Source organism: Glycine max, chromosome 3, assembly GCF_000004515.6.
Source record: "Glycine max cultivar Williams 82 chromosome 3, Glycine_max_v4.0, whole genome shotgun sequence".
NCBI lineage: Eukaryota > Viridiplantae > Streptophyta > Magnoliopsida > Fabales > Fabaceae > Glycine > Glycine max.
This window is the reverse complement of record NC_016090.4, coordinates 42,159,128-42,177,861: the sequence shown is the minus strand read 5'-3', so window position 1 is coordinate 42,177,861 and position 18,734 is coordinate 42,159,128. Positions and strand designations below refer to the sequence as shown.

At 31.2% G+C, this 18,734-nt stretch overlaps 1 protein-coding gene and 1 pseudogene across 1 annotated transcript; both read left to right on the top strand.

Annotated features, from left to right (window-relative positions):
* Positions 1-96: 96 nt before the first annotated feature.
* LOC100808054 (protein CHROMOSOME TRANSMISSION FIDELITY 7-like) lies at positions 97-757 on the top strand (annotated as a pseudogene).
* A 14,241-nt stretch (positions 758-14,998) lies between these two features.
* LOC100795832 (NDR1/HIN1-like protein 1) lies at positions 14,999-16,204 on the top strand. Its single transcript, XM_006577032.4, has one exon. It carries the CDS (start codon positions 15,119-15,121, stop codon positions 15,875-15,877), a length of 759 nt encoding a protein of 252 aa, XP_006577095.1. The 5' UTR covers positions 14,999-15,118; the 3' UTR covers positions 15,878-16,204.
* The last annotated feature ends 2,530 nt before the right edge of the window (positions 16,205-18,734 follow it).

The following is an 18,734-nucleotide window of genomic DNA, read 5'->3' as shown; positions in this document are numbered from 1 at the left end:
CATGTTATTTTTTTTTTGTCCCGGCACAAAAATAATGAGCGGGAAACTTAAGAACAAAATGTAAAACTAAAACCTTACATAAGTTTGAAGCTAGTTTTGGAGGGAAATGAAAACTTGCATCCATAACATCGCTGCGGAAGGAAGAAACATTCATTATTGAATCGCAGATGCAGTCCAAAATCAACGCTTTCTTCAAATCTACTACCTCTGATTCCTCTTCCGCTTCTCTGGACATCTGGGAGAACCAGCAACACCATATCATCAACACCTACACCCGAAGGCGTCCAAAGCTTAACGCCGTTATTCCTTCGGTGGTAAAAAACAAGAAGAGGAGCTACGCCCAATTCCACCTCGATTTCGGCCAATCTGATTTCCTCTTACGCGCATGTTCCACTTGCCGCTTCAAGTTCACTCCCCGACTTTCACAAATCTTACACCCAGGGGATTCAATTCAGAGTAACTTCTCTGCTTCCTCTCTCTCTTTTCGCCATTATTTATTCCTATTCCCATTCTTCTGCAGGTTGGACCAAAGAAAATGTTTTCCCTCCACCCAGCGTAGAAACGGGTCGAATAATTTTGGTATCGGAGAACGACCTCACTTCTCACCGAAAAAAATGTTGAGGAGGTCGTGAGAATGATGGAAATTGAACTTGGGACTGAATGGATACTTCACGACTTCTGCAAGGCTGTTTGTTTCTCTTCACAGGGTTGTAGTCTGTGTTTGGTTTCACAATAGGAAATGTTAACCTCCTGTCAAACATATAAGATTGATTTTGCCTTAACTTTAATTTGATTAGAAGTGATAAGAGTAGCTTTTCATTTGGTTGAACAATTTACATTAAGTTTTACATCAAATTGTGATGATAAATCACTCTTTCAATTTTTCAAAATTAAGTTGTGGAATCAATTTTGGAAACTCTCACAGTCTCACCCAAATGCAATTATTTTTCAACCAGTTGCTAATGTTTAATTAACACAAACATAAGCTATTATTCTTGTAAAGTATAACCTTTTTAGCTCATATAAGCTATGAATCCTTGATCTCGTTGCTTCTTATTGTTGTAAGCCTTTTGTCATTCCGAGTTGATTTTCCCATTAGGTTCTTGAGTATCGCCAGTTTGCAGACTACAACCGTGGTTGAGGAATTTTAGTATATGTTTGGTTGTGTTCAAACAAGATTAATCGTTTGAGTTGGGGTTAAAAATTAATCTTAAGTTTTACTGCAAACTGTTGACTTCGAAACAAGTTCTTAAGCTTTTAGAATACAAAATGTAATATAATAATGAATTGAATGTTTTAAAAGCAAAAAATTAAGTCTGTAACTCAGGGGGATGCCATTAGAAGGCTTAAAATAGTCGCCACGCTTCTTTCACATGCTATTCAACATGATATTTAAATATTTATTCAATCTTCATCTTTTATCCGCTAAATTGAGTTACATCCAACCTTTAGTTACTCTATGCATTGATACATCGAATGGAAATGGAAGTGGCCTTTCTCGATTCTCACACCAAACAAGGATTTCATTTTTGCTCACCATGAAAGGATATATAACAGCTGTTACTCCAATGATGGTTCGGATGTTAAAGGTACCATTCCTTTTCTCGTCTGAATCAAGAAGGAATTTTCCTCGTTTTTAATGAAGATTAGAATAAAAAGTAGAAAGTAGAAAACTAAGATAATACGTTGTCTAAATTTGGAAAGACCGATGGACTCCATCATTCTTCATCCGTTTAAGTCGCAGCAGCCAGCCGGGAATATGTTTGATCAACCGATTCAATATTAAAATAATTTTATGTTAAATTATTTTTAAAATTTTTTATCAATATATTCTTCTGTCAATTGAGGGAATTAATTTTAAATAATTTTTTGAGTTTAACGGTGATATATTTTTTAAGATAATTTTATAAAAATTAATAAATTTATCTTAAATTTTACAGTAATTTTGTATAGTTTTTTTCTTCTATTTTTTTATCAAATAACTTTAACTTTAAAGTAACTTTAAGAGAAAAAAAATGAAATTAAATAAAATTGGGTTAAGCATAACCTTTATTTCATAATTTAACTAGAAAATATATGGATAAATTAATTACAGTTAGTAGTTACTACCTCTATCATATACATAAACATTTGATTCCGTGCTAAAAAAACATTGATTCCGTGACATTTGCTTCTTTTGTCAAAAGTTAATACATAACATTTTCTTCCTATGGTAAAAAATATTTAAAGCCATGTAAAAAATGTTTATACCATTAATGTATTCTATGCTTTTTATATTATTTTTAAACATCATCCTTAATTTTTTAATTTGTATTCTCTTATTATTTAATGAATTAATAATTAATACACCTTCTTTAAAAAATAATTAATTTCATATTAAATTTAACAATATTTTTATATTATTTTATCCTTAAGACTATTATTTTTTTATGCGTATCCTTAAGACTATTAATGTTTTACTCTTGTTCTTCTCTTTCTAATTAATTAATTAATGCATCTTCTTTTAAGGAAGTAATTAGTACCTTACAACAAAATAATTAATATGGTAGAAAACTTGAAAAGAATATTAAAAAACCTTCAAGACAAGTTTAAATTTTTCCATAAATATGACATGAAGAGGACAGTTTCCTTGAAGCTCCTTTTCCATAAATACCCATCACCGCCTCTCGTATTCCCCAAACCACCCCCAAATTAAAACCCGGCTTCCACATTCTTCTTTTTCTCCGTTTATTTTCATTTAATTATTATATAAGTACACATAAAAACCCTCTAATCCCCTCACGTACTCATCGGAGCAACATGGATGACGGCGGAGGCCCGTCCATCTCCGTCGTCTACTTCGACGGCCACACGGAGGCCACCGTCGGCGAGGTCACCGTTGATTCGTCTTTCAATTTCAAAAAGTTCGTCTCCTTTCTCAGTCAGAAGATCGGAATCTCCCCGCACAAGCTTTCCGTCTACCTCGCCACCTTCGGCACCGACCGGAGAATCCCAATCTCCGGAAAAGTCAACTTCGCCGCCGTAGCGCGCGACAACGCCGCCGCTTCCTCGTTCTTCTTCGTGGAGAGAACGAAGCGTCCCAGGAGTCGGAAGAACAAGTCGCGCAGCAAAGGCAATTCCCGTAACAACAGCAACGCGCCGCGGGAGAACGTTGTGCTCCTTCGCCGAAACGACACCGTAGCGGGCCACGTTCTGGGCCGGGCCGAGTACGAAAAATGGGTTAGGGATTTACAAATGGAAAGAGAACGGTATTGGCTGAGTATGGGAATGAGAATGTTATGCGAGGAGTGTTTGACGGGGACTGACGGCGGTTTTCACTGGTGCGTTTACGACGCCGTTACGGTGGGGTTTCGGTCACCGGCTGGGCCGGTTGCCCGACCCGGAAAGGGATCCGGTTAATAACGCCGTTACATTTCTCTATCTCTTAGGTTTTTGGGTTTGGTGATGCGGCGTTGTGCATAAAGCCTTGATGGCATGTTGGCTTTTTTTTTTTTTTTGGTTAAACTGAGAGTAAAAGGTATAGGCGCAGTGGCGGAGTCTAATTATTAGGTGAGAATAGGATAAACGTATACATGGGGAAATGGAATCAGCCACGGGTGGGGAATGTGGTGTTTTGATTTCGTGTAGGACACATGCAAAGGTTTTTGTGGTATAATATTTGGTAGTTATATATGGTTTTGGGGACCTTAAGGAGAAAAGAGAGGGTTGTTTTTTTCGTGAGTTGTAATAAATTAATAATGCCCTAGTGGCAGTAGGGCAGCAAGGGCTGCTATCTGCAATTTGCAACCTCAATTTGAGGGCGTGAATCATGATTGAGATGTTACAACTGTTTGGCCATCCAATTATACTTTTTCTAGTTTTTTTAATATTTTCGTTTTCAATTCCTACTTTCCATTCTATATTCTCGAGATCTTATATCTAGTATCTATCCAAACGTGACAAAAAAACGTATTAAAAGATATAATGATAGTTGTGAAGTCGGAACAATTCAATGGAGTTATTGGATTAGTGATTTAATGGTTCAATCGATGAATTAGTAATTGATCCGTTTGACTTGATATATATTAAAAAATTAAAATTATATATATTTATTATATATAAATATATAACTAATATTATTTGAGTAGAAAAACCTATCTATATTTCTAAAATAACAATTGATAATTATGAGATATTGAAACGGCGTTGTAGAGGTGATTCATTTTTATTTTTTTTGCAAAATCAACTAGGTTAGACTCGTCTAATTGAAATCTGATAACTTAATCGGTCAAATTTGACCGAATCATTTCAGATCAATTGTATAACGATTGAATAGTGAAAAGATTGGGTCAAACCAGATTTAACAATTATTGATATAATTTGTTTATGAAATAATATTTTTTACTTTTTTTTTAATTAAGAAATTAAAATGTATATTTGAATTAGCATATGTGATTCACATCTTTTCATTTTTTTTATGTCAAGATGTATCAAAAAGTTAGGTTTTTTTTATTCACATTTGACTTGTGTGAATGAAAATCTAAACACTACAAAATGTAAGAAAAAAAATTCTGTTATCATAAATTCATAAAAGAAAATGCCAATGTCCTAACTGTTGATAAATAATGCACGGTGGATTATATTGACAACTCAAACAATTCCAGCTCAGACTCGTTTTGAAAAATACAATTATGAATAGAAAAACTGCTGCCTTCCCCACCCTCGAATTCAATTGCAATGACGTTCCCCTTCTGCCCTTGAAATTTGGTTGCAGACCATTTTTAATTTATATTCCATCCAATTTTCATTGTCCACCACAATAAAGCAATGCATATTGAGGTTAGCAATCAGACATCAACATGACTACGTTTAAGGCGAAGGTACAAAGAAAATTATAAAAATAAAATAAAATACCCTGTAATTCATAAATAAGAGATAGAGTTCTTTGGCGATCTTTCTCTTGCTCGTTTTGCCTTGTTACTAAATGGGTTGAGATGCCTCAAATAAACCCTCCTCTACATTCAGTTTGATCAATGATAGCATTTGATGGACAGGTTTAAATGGTGGTGTGTTTTAAAAAGAGAATGCAACAATACAAGGATTTTTAAAATGTAGGATATTTGCTGTAAAAAGAAGTAGGATATTTGATTGAACAGAAGATAGAAAAGCAGGTTAAACGCTACATTAATACTTGTGGATAGACTCCGACAAACAGTGTTTTCTGTTCACAAATTTATTAAATCTGAGGCCTTATTTAACCCACCGGCTTTTATCCAAAAATTTAGAAATAGTATATAACATTATGTGTAATTTTGGAAAGGTATTATTACTCGGTTGGTCCTGAACTGTTAGTAAATTTTTAAATAGGTCTCCAAACTATTTTTGTTTAATTAGATCTATGATCATGTGATTTTTTTTAGTTAAATCCCTAAAGTTTTTAAAATCGCCACTAATTATCATTGTGTCAGTTTAAGGACCTATTTAAAAATTTACAAATATTTCAGAAATTTATTGAATAACTTAATATTTTAAAAATATTTACAATGTTTTTTTTATGATAATGCAAAATTTCTGTAGAGTCTCTGTAAAATTATGTATGCTTTAATTTTTAATTCGTAAATCCATTTTTTATTTGATAAATCATAGTTATTCAGTAATATGATAAAGGAAGTGTTAAAAGAAAGTATTGTCGCTTCACTTCTGATCTGTCAATTTTAACTAATTATGGGCTGGACTTACTGGATTGGGCCAACTTTTATAAGAGAAAGCAGACAAATCAGGCCTGTTGTATCCAACAATCCTATTATTATAGCTTCTACCTCTCATTACATTTCCAACAATTCATTTTAGAATATAAATTTATATTTTAGAATGAATTTTTTCAAATAGAACGAGAGATATTCGATGTAATAATAAAAGTGTACAATGTAAATGCCACAAATCAGTTGGTTAGGTCCAATTGCTTAAATAAAAAAATGATTTTATGATACTTTTTTTCTTCTTCTTCCAGCAAGTACGGTTTTTATCTCATTCAAATTTATTTAATATTTAACATTTTTAAAACTTAAATATTATAAATTTTTAAAATATATCTATTAAAACATTTCTTTTGTTAGACACAAAATACCTAATAAATGGTCTTGGACTTACAAATAAGAATTAACAAAAATTAAACTCAATATCCATGCGATAAAAAAAAAAAATCAGCCACCTAACTATGCCACAAATTCAAGAGGCCAAAAACATTGATAAAAAAAAAAATTAACCACCTAATTACTCAAGCTTTACAGAAGACATTTTTTTTTAATAGAACAAAAATGTCATATACACCTATAACAAATCACAATATGCAACAGTTACGAAATGCTCATAATTAGTTAAAATTGGACTAAACATGATAAACTTGGACTAGGTAACTCAGGCCACTTCTCTAGCATAGGCGATGTTGGAAAGGGCGACTAAGAAGACCTCCAGTTTTTGTTAGTTAGAGCAACTAGGCTGAGAATATGAAAATTTGGTAATTATCCCGGGGTCATATGAGAAGTGCAGAAAGCAATTGTTACTGAATAATGGCCAACATGAACGCTCCTGTGGATGTTTGTGATGATACCTGATGGTTTGCCACTTTGCCCATTGCTAGGACGCTGCCCACTGGTTTTGTTTTCTTTACCCGAGGGTTTGAGTAGCTCGAGTTCTTGATTAACAAATTAAATCCTGCATCACTTTTTAGGCATATCATGAATTGCTGCCACTACATGCAAAATGTCCCTATACAAGAACAAAACTATCTATCTATCTATATATTGAGTCATATAAAGGAAGAAAAATTGTCCCTATAAAAATTGCTTCCATCAAAATAGATTAAATGGAGCATATATTAATCTCTTAATAGAGACGGCTTAAAGACTTAAGATACTTAAACTAAATTTAAGGATGAAATCTTTTATTTACTCACTCAAAATGAAATAATGATCAAGTAAATTGAAGAAGCAGATTAAAAAGATATAGAAATACGAAAAACATTAAAAAAAAAGACAGAATTAGAATTAAATAGAAAGAAAATAAAAATAAAAAGAAAAACTTTTAAATTTCTTTAATTATCAACTATTAAATCTCTTTTTTCTAAACAAAACATGATATTGGTGAAGAATTGTTGTTCATTAATTGTTACTTATAGTACTAATAAAAAAAATTAATAGTTACTCATAATATTTTAATTAAAATTTATTTTTAAATATAATTTTATAATATTTTTTTTGAGGTATATTAATACTAAAAAAATTTAAGACTTTTTTTTTGGAACCTAAAGTTTTTGCTTGGAGTATTTGGGTCTTAAACCGACCCCGTCTCTTAGTAAGAAAAACGGGATATATTTTTTAAAATTTATTCTCAATTCTCTTTCACTACTAGTATACCCCTTTTTAGTTTTTGAGTTTTCAGACATTCTAAAATTTTCAAATCTAAGCCTCCAACGTCTATCTTAGCCCCAACACTTTTCTCTTTGTTTGCCTCTTCTGAGTGTCTTTTTTCACATGTATGCATCAATGCGGACGAAACTAACAAGTTTAAAGAAAGCCAAAATATGTCCCAAAATCAGAAGATTTCTACAATTTAGAAAGGAAAACCTTCTCTTGCGTATATGGCCCTTGTCTGTTTGCATTTTAGCCCTGTTTCTCGCTTAACGGATTAGGTATCTATTTATTTTTAAAAAATCTAAATTTAAAAAATATTAAGTTAATAATTATTTATTAAAATTACATTGTTTCTTACAAAATATATTAAATATTCGTGTGTCATACAGATACTCAGATATACAGTACTATATTTTATTTTATTTATGTTTTGTGTACTAAACGCTGTCGTTACTCGTTAGCAAATCCAGAGAGTAAAAAGTAAAGGTACTAGTTAAGTTCTGGAATTTTAGAAGTCCCAAGCAGATCTTGTTGTTTTATAAGGTCAAAGTTCAGAATACAGTGTCAGTGCAGGTGCATGAACGCACACCTTTTAATACTATCTATTTGCAGTACTAAGCCATCGCTTCTAATTCTATTTTATAATTTGGGGATTTGGGGTATACTTTCGTTTCGTCATACTTTCGCGGGCTGGGCCATATAACTAATAGAATACTTATTTAATCGTACAAATGAAACAGTGTGAACGATATTAACAAAAAGAAAGATAGAGGAAAGATAATAATGCCCGATAATTTATAGCAGCGGCAATTAAATTAGAATACAGTTGAATTGAAATTTCCTTGGACATGTGCTTCGCATCTCATTTGAGAATTTTCTCTTGTCGATATATTTATACCTACCCAACGGATTGGATAATTATTTTTAAAGAAAGAAATAAAAAAAAAGAAACACTGTTAATTAACGAAATAAGATAAAATGAAAGCATTGTTAGAGAAAAGAATATATATAGACAACAATAAAATATTGTAAAGTGGCCAGAAAAATGGCCAATTCTTATTCTCGGACATTAAGCCCAATAAATATTAAATAATGCATTGTGATTGTGAAATGCAGAAAAAATAACATGTTTGATAAAATTCTTACTTTGTTCCCCACCCATGTTTTGGAGGAATTCAATCAATGATGCTTTTCGCGATCCTCGTCTCCGTTGTGTCATAGCTACAAGTTGTGCCCCAGTAGATTGCCGTCACTAGAGTCCAGAGGTTCACGAACAATATTCTTTGAGGTGAGGAATTAACAAATTGGTTTATGAAAAATATAAATTTAATTTTTAATAATTTAATTAATTTTCTTATACCTAAAAAATATAAGTCGTTTTCAAATTACTATTTAATATTAATTTTTTTAACTACATACTTGAAAAAAAATTATATTTTAATTTATTATCTATCTTTAATCTCGCCCGTTAAGTGATGATGCAGTATCAGGTAATTATCTTCAATAATATCAACGATACGGTATGATGATGTGTCACTCCATCAGTCATATCATTATTTAACAGCCTGAGACTAATGCTAAGTTGAAATATAAAAAAATTTCAGGTAGTTATTTGAAAAAAAAATGAATTATTAGATAGTAATATGAAAACGAGCTATTTTCTAAGTATGAAAAACTTGATTAAACTAATTTGAAAAATAATTTTTTAGTCAACAAATGATAAGAAGAAGTTTTATCAAAATAAATAATTTAATTTATGATAAAATGATAAAATTTATTATTTTATTGAAAATAAAAATAAAAATTATAATCATAAACTTAAGTTATATTTAAAAGCAAATCTTATAAGTTAATAAGAAAAAATTATTTTTCAAACACTTTTATTTGATCAAACAAATTTGTAAACTTATAAAAAATTAAAAGTTAATTAAAATAATTTGATGAATATATATATATAATTTCCTTTTATATAGACTTAAGAAATTTTATTAATCTAGTTCAATTGATTAAATATGATAAATTGATAGGTGAATTATTGTAAATTTTAAATAATATTTTTTTATTTCTACCAATAAAAAATCTTATTAATTTAATGTATTTCTTATTTTAAATGAAAAATTATCTTTAAAGAATAAATAGTATAAAATTTCTTAAGTCTATATAAAAGGAAATTATATATATATATATATATATATATATATATATATATATATATATATATATATATATATATATATATATATATATATATATATATATATATATATATATATATATATATATATATATATATATATATATATATATATATATATATATATATATATATATATATATATATATATATATATATATATATATATATATATATATATATTCATCCAATTATTTTAATTAATTTTTAATTTTTTTGACAAGTTTACAAATTTATTTGACCAAATAAAAGTGTTTGAAATTTTTTCTTATTTGGATGATCCCGAATTAGTATCTTGGTTTTAATAATAATAAAAAAAAGCCTCGAGGCTAGCTCTCTGTATTAATTGCAACTTTACACTTCTAATTTAAAATATAAATTTTGAAAAATATAAAGTAAATTAAAAATTTTAAACGTAAAACTTGTATTATAAAAAGTCCTTAGTGAATGTTTGGTTAACCATAATTCGAATTTTACTTTTTGTTTTTAAAAGATAATATTTGTTTTTTTTTTAACTAAGCTGTGTCTTGGAGAAAAAAAATCTAATCTAAAAGCATTCAAATGTGAAATGTAATTTATCTAATAATCTAAAAGCATTCAAATGTGAAATGTAATTTATCTAATTAGGTCAAGTGCTTAGATATATATAATGATGCATTATAACCAATCGATCTAGTATTCTTGGAAGGCTTATCTTAGCCTTACTTGTAACTTAGAGATCCCGAGGCACACCTCACTTGGATTATTTTAGGGATGCTTATGGGTTAAGGATTTTACTTTACAATGGTTGTTATCAGGATAGTGTGGACACATCGATCAATAACTCTTTGAAAACTTAGGCAATGACATTGATTGAGGGGACTGAAGGGATACATAGTCTTGTAATCTCAAGTGCATAAGCACGATAGGAATAAGTATGAAGCATAGTCGTTCGACGCCGATCAAAGGGGTACACAACCCTAAAATCTTGAGTGTACAAGCACTATGAGATTAAGTATGGAGCATGGTCACCCAAGAGCGCATGAGGAGATACACAACCATGTAGTCTCGAGTGCATGAGTATGATGAGACTAATTAAGAAGCACGGTTGTCCATCGTCAATCAAGGAGACTAAAGAAACTCAAATCTTATATTATCTAGAAATAATATCAAATAGAGTAAATAAGATGGTGGAAGAGGAAAAAATCCTTACCTTACAATCGGTTTTTTTGGGTTAAAACCAAAATTCCAAGATTAAGTATCCCAAATAACCTCCAACGTTCGCAATATATACATCTTTATGAGACTGCCTCCTGACTCCTATAACTGCAAGGTCAAGTATGCCATCTGGTCCACGTATTTGAATGTCTAAGCTGCATGATCAGATAGTACAATATATAATAATATCAATTTTCTCTCTCTCTCTCTCTATATATACATATATAGATATATATATTATCAACTATTATAAAATACGAAATATATAAGTATTTTATACGTACATGCTATCACTGTGATAAAATATATATTAACTTGAGGATAAAAGTGTCTTTTACACCTATCAAGTCATTTTTTTAACAAAGTCTTTCACAAATACCTGCTGAATTTAGAAGATCTTGAACATCAATCCACTCATGAACTCATTTCAATCAACATCTATTAGAAGTCAGTTCCAATCGATTGCCAACCCAAACACATAAGCACGGTCCATAAACAAATAATTTCTTAATACAATACACATAATATTGTCTTAATTTATTATCTAAAATTTTAACTTTTCTTGCACCAAACCACATCTTTCAAAGTAAAAAAAAGAAAAAGGAAACACATCTTTTCAAAAGTGGGACTGACCACTATGTGAAACGGCACGGCAACAAGTACAAATGATAATCCGTTCATGAAATTGAAGAAAGTGATATGAAGTTGACTAACAGGCAAATATGTCTACATTTGCTTTTAAACTTTGAATTTTCAACAAGAAATTTAGGTCACACGTTGAAGAAGTTTATTTGAAATTATAAAATTGATTCGTGATTTTTTATGACATTTTCAATTTATTTTAATAAATTTTATGAACAAATAATAAAATGTTTTTTTATTTTAATAAACTTCATGATCACACCTATGGATGATCCTTCATTTCATAATTATCGAATAAAAATTAATTTAGTTAATTTTTTCCTATAAAAAGTTACTTTTTCGTTAGACATTAATTAAGTTACTTTTTTTAAGTGTTGCTTTCATTATTTACATTTACTTCTGTACTTTGAATTTTCAACGAAGTAAGGAGTTGTTTCTTAGTAATTTTAGTGCTAAAGAGAGCGACTGAGTAAAGAAATATTAATGGCGAGTTGTGAACTGGGGTTGCTTATTTATAGCTTGTAAATACATCAATTGGAGACAGAGTACGAGTTGTTAGCGTGTCAACTAATGAAAGCGAAATGATTGATAAAGATGTGCTGTAGTATGTAATATTGTACCCAAACATTTCTACAATATTACACACTAATGAAAGCTTAATATTAATTGTACCCAACCGAAATGATTGATAAAGTATTAACTTTAAGAGATATATGGCCAATAGGTCAAGGCAAACTCAAATTTCAATTTCCCAATTATAAATCCAAGTCCTAATTCATTCTCAAGGTGATAAATAAAAAGAAAACATTAAAGATAGACCTAGAGACCAACTCTAATAATATAAAAGGAGATGGAACTTTGAAAAATAATTTAATTACAAAAGGTTCAAAGTAATAATTCTTCCTAACCTAACCCTAAGAAATTTAGAAGTTAAAAGAGAAGAAAAGAAAAACAAATTTATAAGAGATAGATTAGGTTGAAGTCATTAAATCTTCAATAATTGTTTCAATCCCTTGAATCTTGAATGTTAGAGTGTTTTCAAGAGCCTTTGTAGCTTTGGCTTCTTTAAAGAGTCTAAAAAACCCCTTGAAATGACCCATGTGTTGCAAGTGTAGAAAAGTAGGCTTTGCGCGAGTGATTTTTCGAAAATTACACTAGTGATACATGCTCACCGCCCAATTTGTCACACTAGGCATGTTTTTCATTTGTGGCTTAAATTAACATCATATTTTCCGTCAATGAAATTATATGAACAGTGATTATAACCGCTAACATGAGTTTTTCTTACATTTTAAACCAATCTGCCAAAGCCCCTTTGTAGAATTGGTTAGAAATAAACTATTTCTTCTGTTCTTGATTTATTATTCTACTTGATCTTGAAACATTTTAATGCAATCATACACCTGATCTATACATTTTAGGCAGTAAAACATACCGAAAGAGGGGAAGGAGTAGTAGTATTTCAAGCGTATTAGAAACAAAGTTAATTAGTTTTGCAACCTCAACTATTTTAGGTCTCTTTACTGCTTTGGTTTCTTTGTTTCTTTCTTAATTTCCTGAGTTATCCACAATTCATGACACTGTAGGAATTCGTGTTTACCCCACAATACATATAAAAGAGCTTTCTTAATGGAAATGAAAATTGATTCCTTTTTCTCGCAAGAATTCGTTTTCATTGATTCACACTTTGCCATAAAGGCTTTAGGCTTTTGCTCGGGCCCTGGTTCATGCTAACTACCAAGTATATTCTGGAAACTCTAAGAAAAATCAAAAGGATGGTCGGTGTGGCTGAGCTGGGAGCATTTCTGTCATGACAAGTGGGGCCTAAACATAACTTGTCGTTGTGATGTTCTTTAATTTCCCCAATCAAACATCCATATATAGGTTATGAGCGAGCATTTCTGATTTTTTTTTAAAGCATGACGATACACGAAAATGAAAAAGAAAGTAATATATCCTGAAGAATAACGTTGTTTAATTCTACCTCTTGTTTAAAAATAATACTATTCATTTTTCTTTTTGGTTATTCAAGTGTACGAAATATAATGATAGACAATAATAATAGAATAATGTAATAATTTTCAGTATACTGATGAAAGATTGTAATTTAAACTGATATGTTAAACTTGTCTATTCTTTGAATAAATACTATAAACAATAAATATTTTAAAAAACAAGATTAGTTATTAGTTTTTTTTTTATCGAATTTGATCGTCACATCTTTACTTTCTTTGTCTTTTTTAACTTTGATTATTTTACTAAATGTTAAGCATCCCCCTTTTTTTTAAAGCAAATGTTAAGCATCCCTTTGTTGACTTGGCAAGTATAAACATTAATGAAATCAATGCCATCATAGAAATGGACGAGAACTATCTAACATTCCAACTCAACGTAGAATCTACATTTAAATTAATAGGGCTTCAATTAATTTAATAATATAATATATAGCCCTCTCTCTACTTGTTAGAATTTAAAAATTGTAGTAGTAATATGTTGAATCAAATGTTGCTGTGAGAAAGGAGATAGAATCATGCATCAAATATATAAAACGAGGACAAGTAGAAAAAGATTTGTAATTACACTATCACACATTTAATTTCCGGGTTATTCGTTACCTTTTCTTGGTTTACCGTGTACGTGAATAGAAAGTTTTCACAAAAGGAGTACACTTTTTTCCTTCTGGAAACATAATAAAAATACAAAATCAAAGTAATTATTAAAATTTGATTTGAATAAAATATTCTTGATCCTTTTGTTTTTTGTTACAATATTCTTAATCCTTTATATGCAATTATATAGTTAAAATTTACTGATTTCAGCACTCATAATTTTAGTAAATACGTTTATCCCGTGATACTCCGGACCCGGAAAGAAATGTTACACAAACCATAGTAATCAATCAAGTCACGAAGCAGAGGGAGCCACATGCATTTATTAAGTGGCAATTCTAAAACATGCAGCCCAAGAGACATTGTATGCAAATAACTCTCGTTAACAAGTCAGCAATATTCTGATTCCTCTATTGTAGGCCATGAATGAATATGATTTTCCAATTATTTTTGCATACCATTTCTATGCACCGAACAATGTTATCGTAAGAGTGGGATCGATAAAGAACACCTGTTACGTGCTAACAGGACAAAGGAGGCGGGAAGTCACTTTCAATGCAAAGCTTGATAGTTTTCCCTGCGTACCTAAAGGAGTGCTTTTTAACACAACCAATTATCCGCTGAATTTTATTAAAAACTATAATATTATGTGTATAATTTATTAGGAAATGTTCTAGTAACATTTCTTAACCATCTATAACTCAGTCATAGTGACAATAAATGAGCTTAAGTTATGCACAAAGCCATGAAGGGAAGTTGCTGAAGAATCCGGAAAATTCCTCCTACAACCCGCATACGTTGTACTATAGGAACTGAGCCATGGACAAATTGCTTTAGGGGAAAATATCGGATCAGATGCAGTAACATGATTGAAGTTTCAATTGAACCGGTACTAAAATGACGTGACATTAATCTACTACGGAACTTCTAATCCAAAAGACAAAAGATGCAAACAAGAAGTGAAATAAAATAATAATAAAAAACATTCAATTGCGCGATGACTACGTATACATGTCTAGTAGCAAATTAATTAACTCAACCATTAATCATCATCCAATAATATAATAACCCTCTATCATATAAACATGATCTTACCATATCATTTCAAGACCTTAAAGTACCAAACTTCCAACTCTTCTCTCTTCTCTCTTCACTCTTCACTCTTGTCGTCATTTCCTCACAAAACCAGTGTCCGTAACATCTCCACCTTAACGATGTCGGTAAAGGAGTGTCACCACCACAAGGGAAAGAAGCACAAACTCTGGAGACGCATCTTCTGGGGCATAGTGATCTTCGCCTTCATCGTGTTGCTAACAGTTCTTATAATCTGGGCAATCCTAAAGCCTTCAAAGCCAACCTTCATCCTCCAAGACGTGACCGTCTACGGCTTCAACGCCACCATCCCCAACTTCCTCACCTCAAGCTTTCAGGTCACGCTTTCCTCGCGCAACCCCAACGACAAAATCGGAGTCTACTACGACCGTCTCGACACCTACGTCACTTACCGGAACCAGCAGGTCACGTACCGAACCTCAATCCCACCCTCATACCAAGGTCACAAGGAAGAGGATGTGTGGTCCCCATTCGTCTTCGGCACTAACGTCCCCGTCGCACCCTTCAACTTCGTTGGTCTCAGTCAAGACCAGACCAACGGCAACGTCCTCGTCCTCGTTAAGATTGACGGTAAGGTACGATGGAAAGTTGGTACCTTCGTCTCTGGTCACTACAACCTCTATGTAAGGTGCCCTGCTTTCATAACTTTTGGCCCCCAAAGCACCGGGATTGCCCTTGGCAAGAACGCCGTTAAGTATCAATTGGTTCAACGCTGCACCGTCGGGGTTTGATGTAACCGCCGTCCAACATATATTCATTCTGTCTTTGCTCTGCTCCTTGCTATATTTAGTGTCTATCTATATACGGTCTTTTCTCATTTCTTTTTTTTTATATACGTATTCTTGTTATCTTCCACTACGTATTTCTTCTGTATTGACGGATCACTTTGTTGTTAGGCATACGTGCGTGTCTTTGTTACAGCATTTGGAATTGTACATTTTGCTACAGAATAAACTGCACTTGGAAAAAAAAGTATGTAATAGAGATGAAAGCGAAATTACAATTTGTAACAAAGAGCCAATTGAAATAAATTAAAACGTTGTTTCAATTTGGATAAAGAGATCGGTGCCTCGTGAATCATCTAGCTAGTGCCATTTGCCTTCTTCTTCTTTCAAGAATATTCATGTATGATTCTCGTTTTATTTGGCTTTAATTCTCTCAACTTTTGGTTTTCTCTTCTTGGATATGCATGTGAATTTCATTATCTGCCGCATATTCTGCATATTATTGGATCAATAATGAAGTATGATGATAATTTCGAAATTAAGGGTCTATATATATTGTTGGACCACTTTTTCTTTCTCAATTTTAATTTAGTGATATATTTATCCAGGGAAATACCTAAACCCAGATTCAACGTAAGATGAGTATTCTAATAAGATAACCGTACCCCTCACACTATGACATTATCTCTCCTAAAATAAAAGTGCAAGTGAACAAATTAAACCGACTATTATTCACTGGAGCGTGTCATTGAATTGGATGGAGAAGGGATAATATCGTGAATATATCTCTAATTAGCCTGTTTTTAGAGGTTAATTATGGTCAATGACTTTGGCCACATCCTTCCACATGGCTTGGTGGTGGTGGTGGTGGTTGTCCTTTTCAGTCCCCTTTACCTACCTTGCGTGCTACTAATGCGGTGAAAGAAAGGAGCTTTCCCTAATTATGTCACGCCTAGCTACAAATAGAGTTCAATTATGTTCATTTATGCATATTCTATTGACTATTATCAAATCAGAGACTTGGACAACTCAACAGAACACATGCATGCTTAATTAGCAATTAGCATCAAACAGTGTGCGAACAGATTTGGTATTCAGCACCGTCAAGGTAGTGCAAATTAAAGGAACCTTCTTTGATTCGTCAACATTCAAAACCGGTCACCATGTGCATGTGATAGGATGCAACTTTTTTTTTTTTTTTTGGGGTGAGAATTTGATAGGATGCAACTTTGATAACGACTCACGACGCTCCATACAATACTCCTCAAGCAATGTTAATTTAGTAACCCCATACATAGGAACGTTACACGTATATTATTGTATTTTGCTTGTTTCTAACTAGACACAATAATCAATCACATGGTCTCTCTGTCACCACTACCGAATTGACTAAAATCTGAACTCTCAGCTGCTTCTTTATTTATCTTATGTTAGTCTATTCCACTATTTCCTACAATAAGATATCTTTTTCCGTTTTTTTGGGCTAAAAACAAGTGCGAAATATCTTTAAAAATGACACACACACACATGATGGTGTTATGGTCAAGTGATTTTGTGGCCAATTCTTTAACTAGTGAAAATTAGGTAATTTTTTTATTATCAAATTTCATAACTATTTTTTTAATTGTCATTATGAAATAAACAAATTTATATAAATAATATGATGTGACTGTTAGAAAACAAGAGAACACTGAGTGCCGATAACTTTTTTTTTTCTTTTGGAAAATAGCATCATAATTTTTTTTTGTTGGACTTCTTATTAACTAACCTTATGGTCAGAGATTATAGGGAAATTATCATTAGTGTAAGTAATACTTGCATCTACTGCTAGCAAAAAATTATATTTCAACGAGGGGCGAATATAGGGATTAGGTAGCCAAGACCTCATAATTTCTTGACATTTTTTGTTGTCTTTAAATGTGAGAATAATTTGAGTAGCGTCATTTCCTTTTACAAAAAATATATAAACAATCACCCATGGCTAGATTTTGTAAAGCGGACATGTTTGAAAGTTACAACTTCTACCTATTTTACTATAACTTATTCGCACAAAGAGTAAATAGTTCATTTTGATGATATAATTTTTTGCACAATTATCTATACACAAATTATCATATATATATATATATATATAAAGCTCGTTAGTTTTTATAATAACTATTTTAAAAGTAATATTATCATAATTTTTTAAATAATTGATAATATAAAACTTTAGACTGACAACATATAAAACAATTGATGAATTTATAATTTATAACACTTAACAATTGTAATTAGCTGAAAATATATTTTTTTTATAAAAAATATGGACATTCTTTCTGCGTGAAAACTCTTAATCACTTGAATAACCATCACAGGACAATGGAATCAAGTTATCAAGGTGTGACCATTTTTTTAAAAATTTCGGTAAGAAAGCCACCGGGAAGTCAAATGAATTGAAAGAATACAGTCCACGATGGGCCTCTAAATGGCCCAATTTGTGAATTATAGGCTTCTGCCTTGTAGCCCAATCGCTGAGCCCACAAGTGAATCCAAACTTATAGAGTAAAACTTAAATTGGACTTTGAAAAATATTTTAATTTCTTATTCTAGACCCTTGGCTCAAAGAGAAGAGCTTGTTTTTCTTCTTCTTTCGTTTAAGTAAGCTATTTAATTAGTAAGCGCTAATTTTTTCAAATTTTACTCTTTTATAAAAATAATTTTGAAATAAAATATACTTACATTATTAATTGAAAAGTCAGTGATTAAAAATTGTGATATATGTATGAAAGAATATAAAACTAATTATAAATTGAGCTATTGATTTTCTAACTAATAACAAGATAAAGTGCATTTCTCTTACAATTCTTAAAGATATACCGTC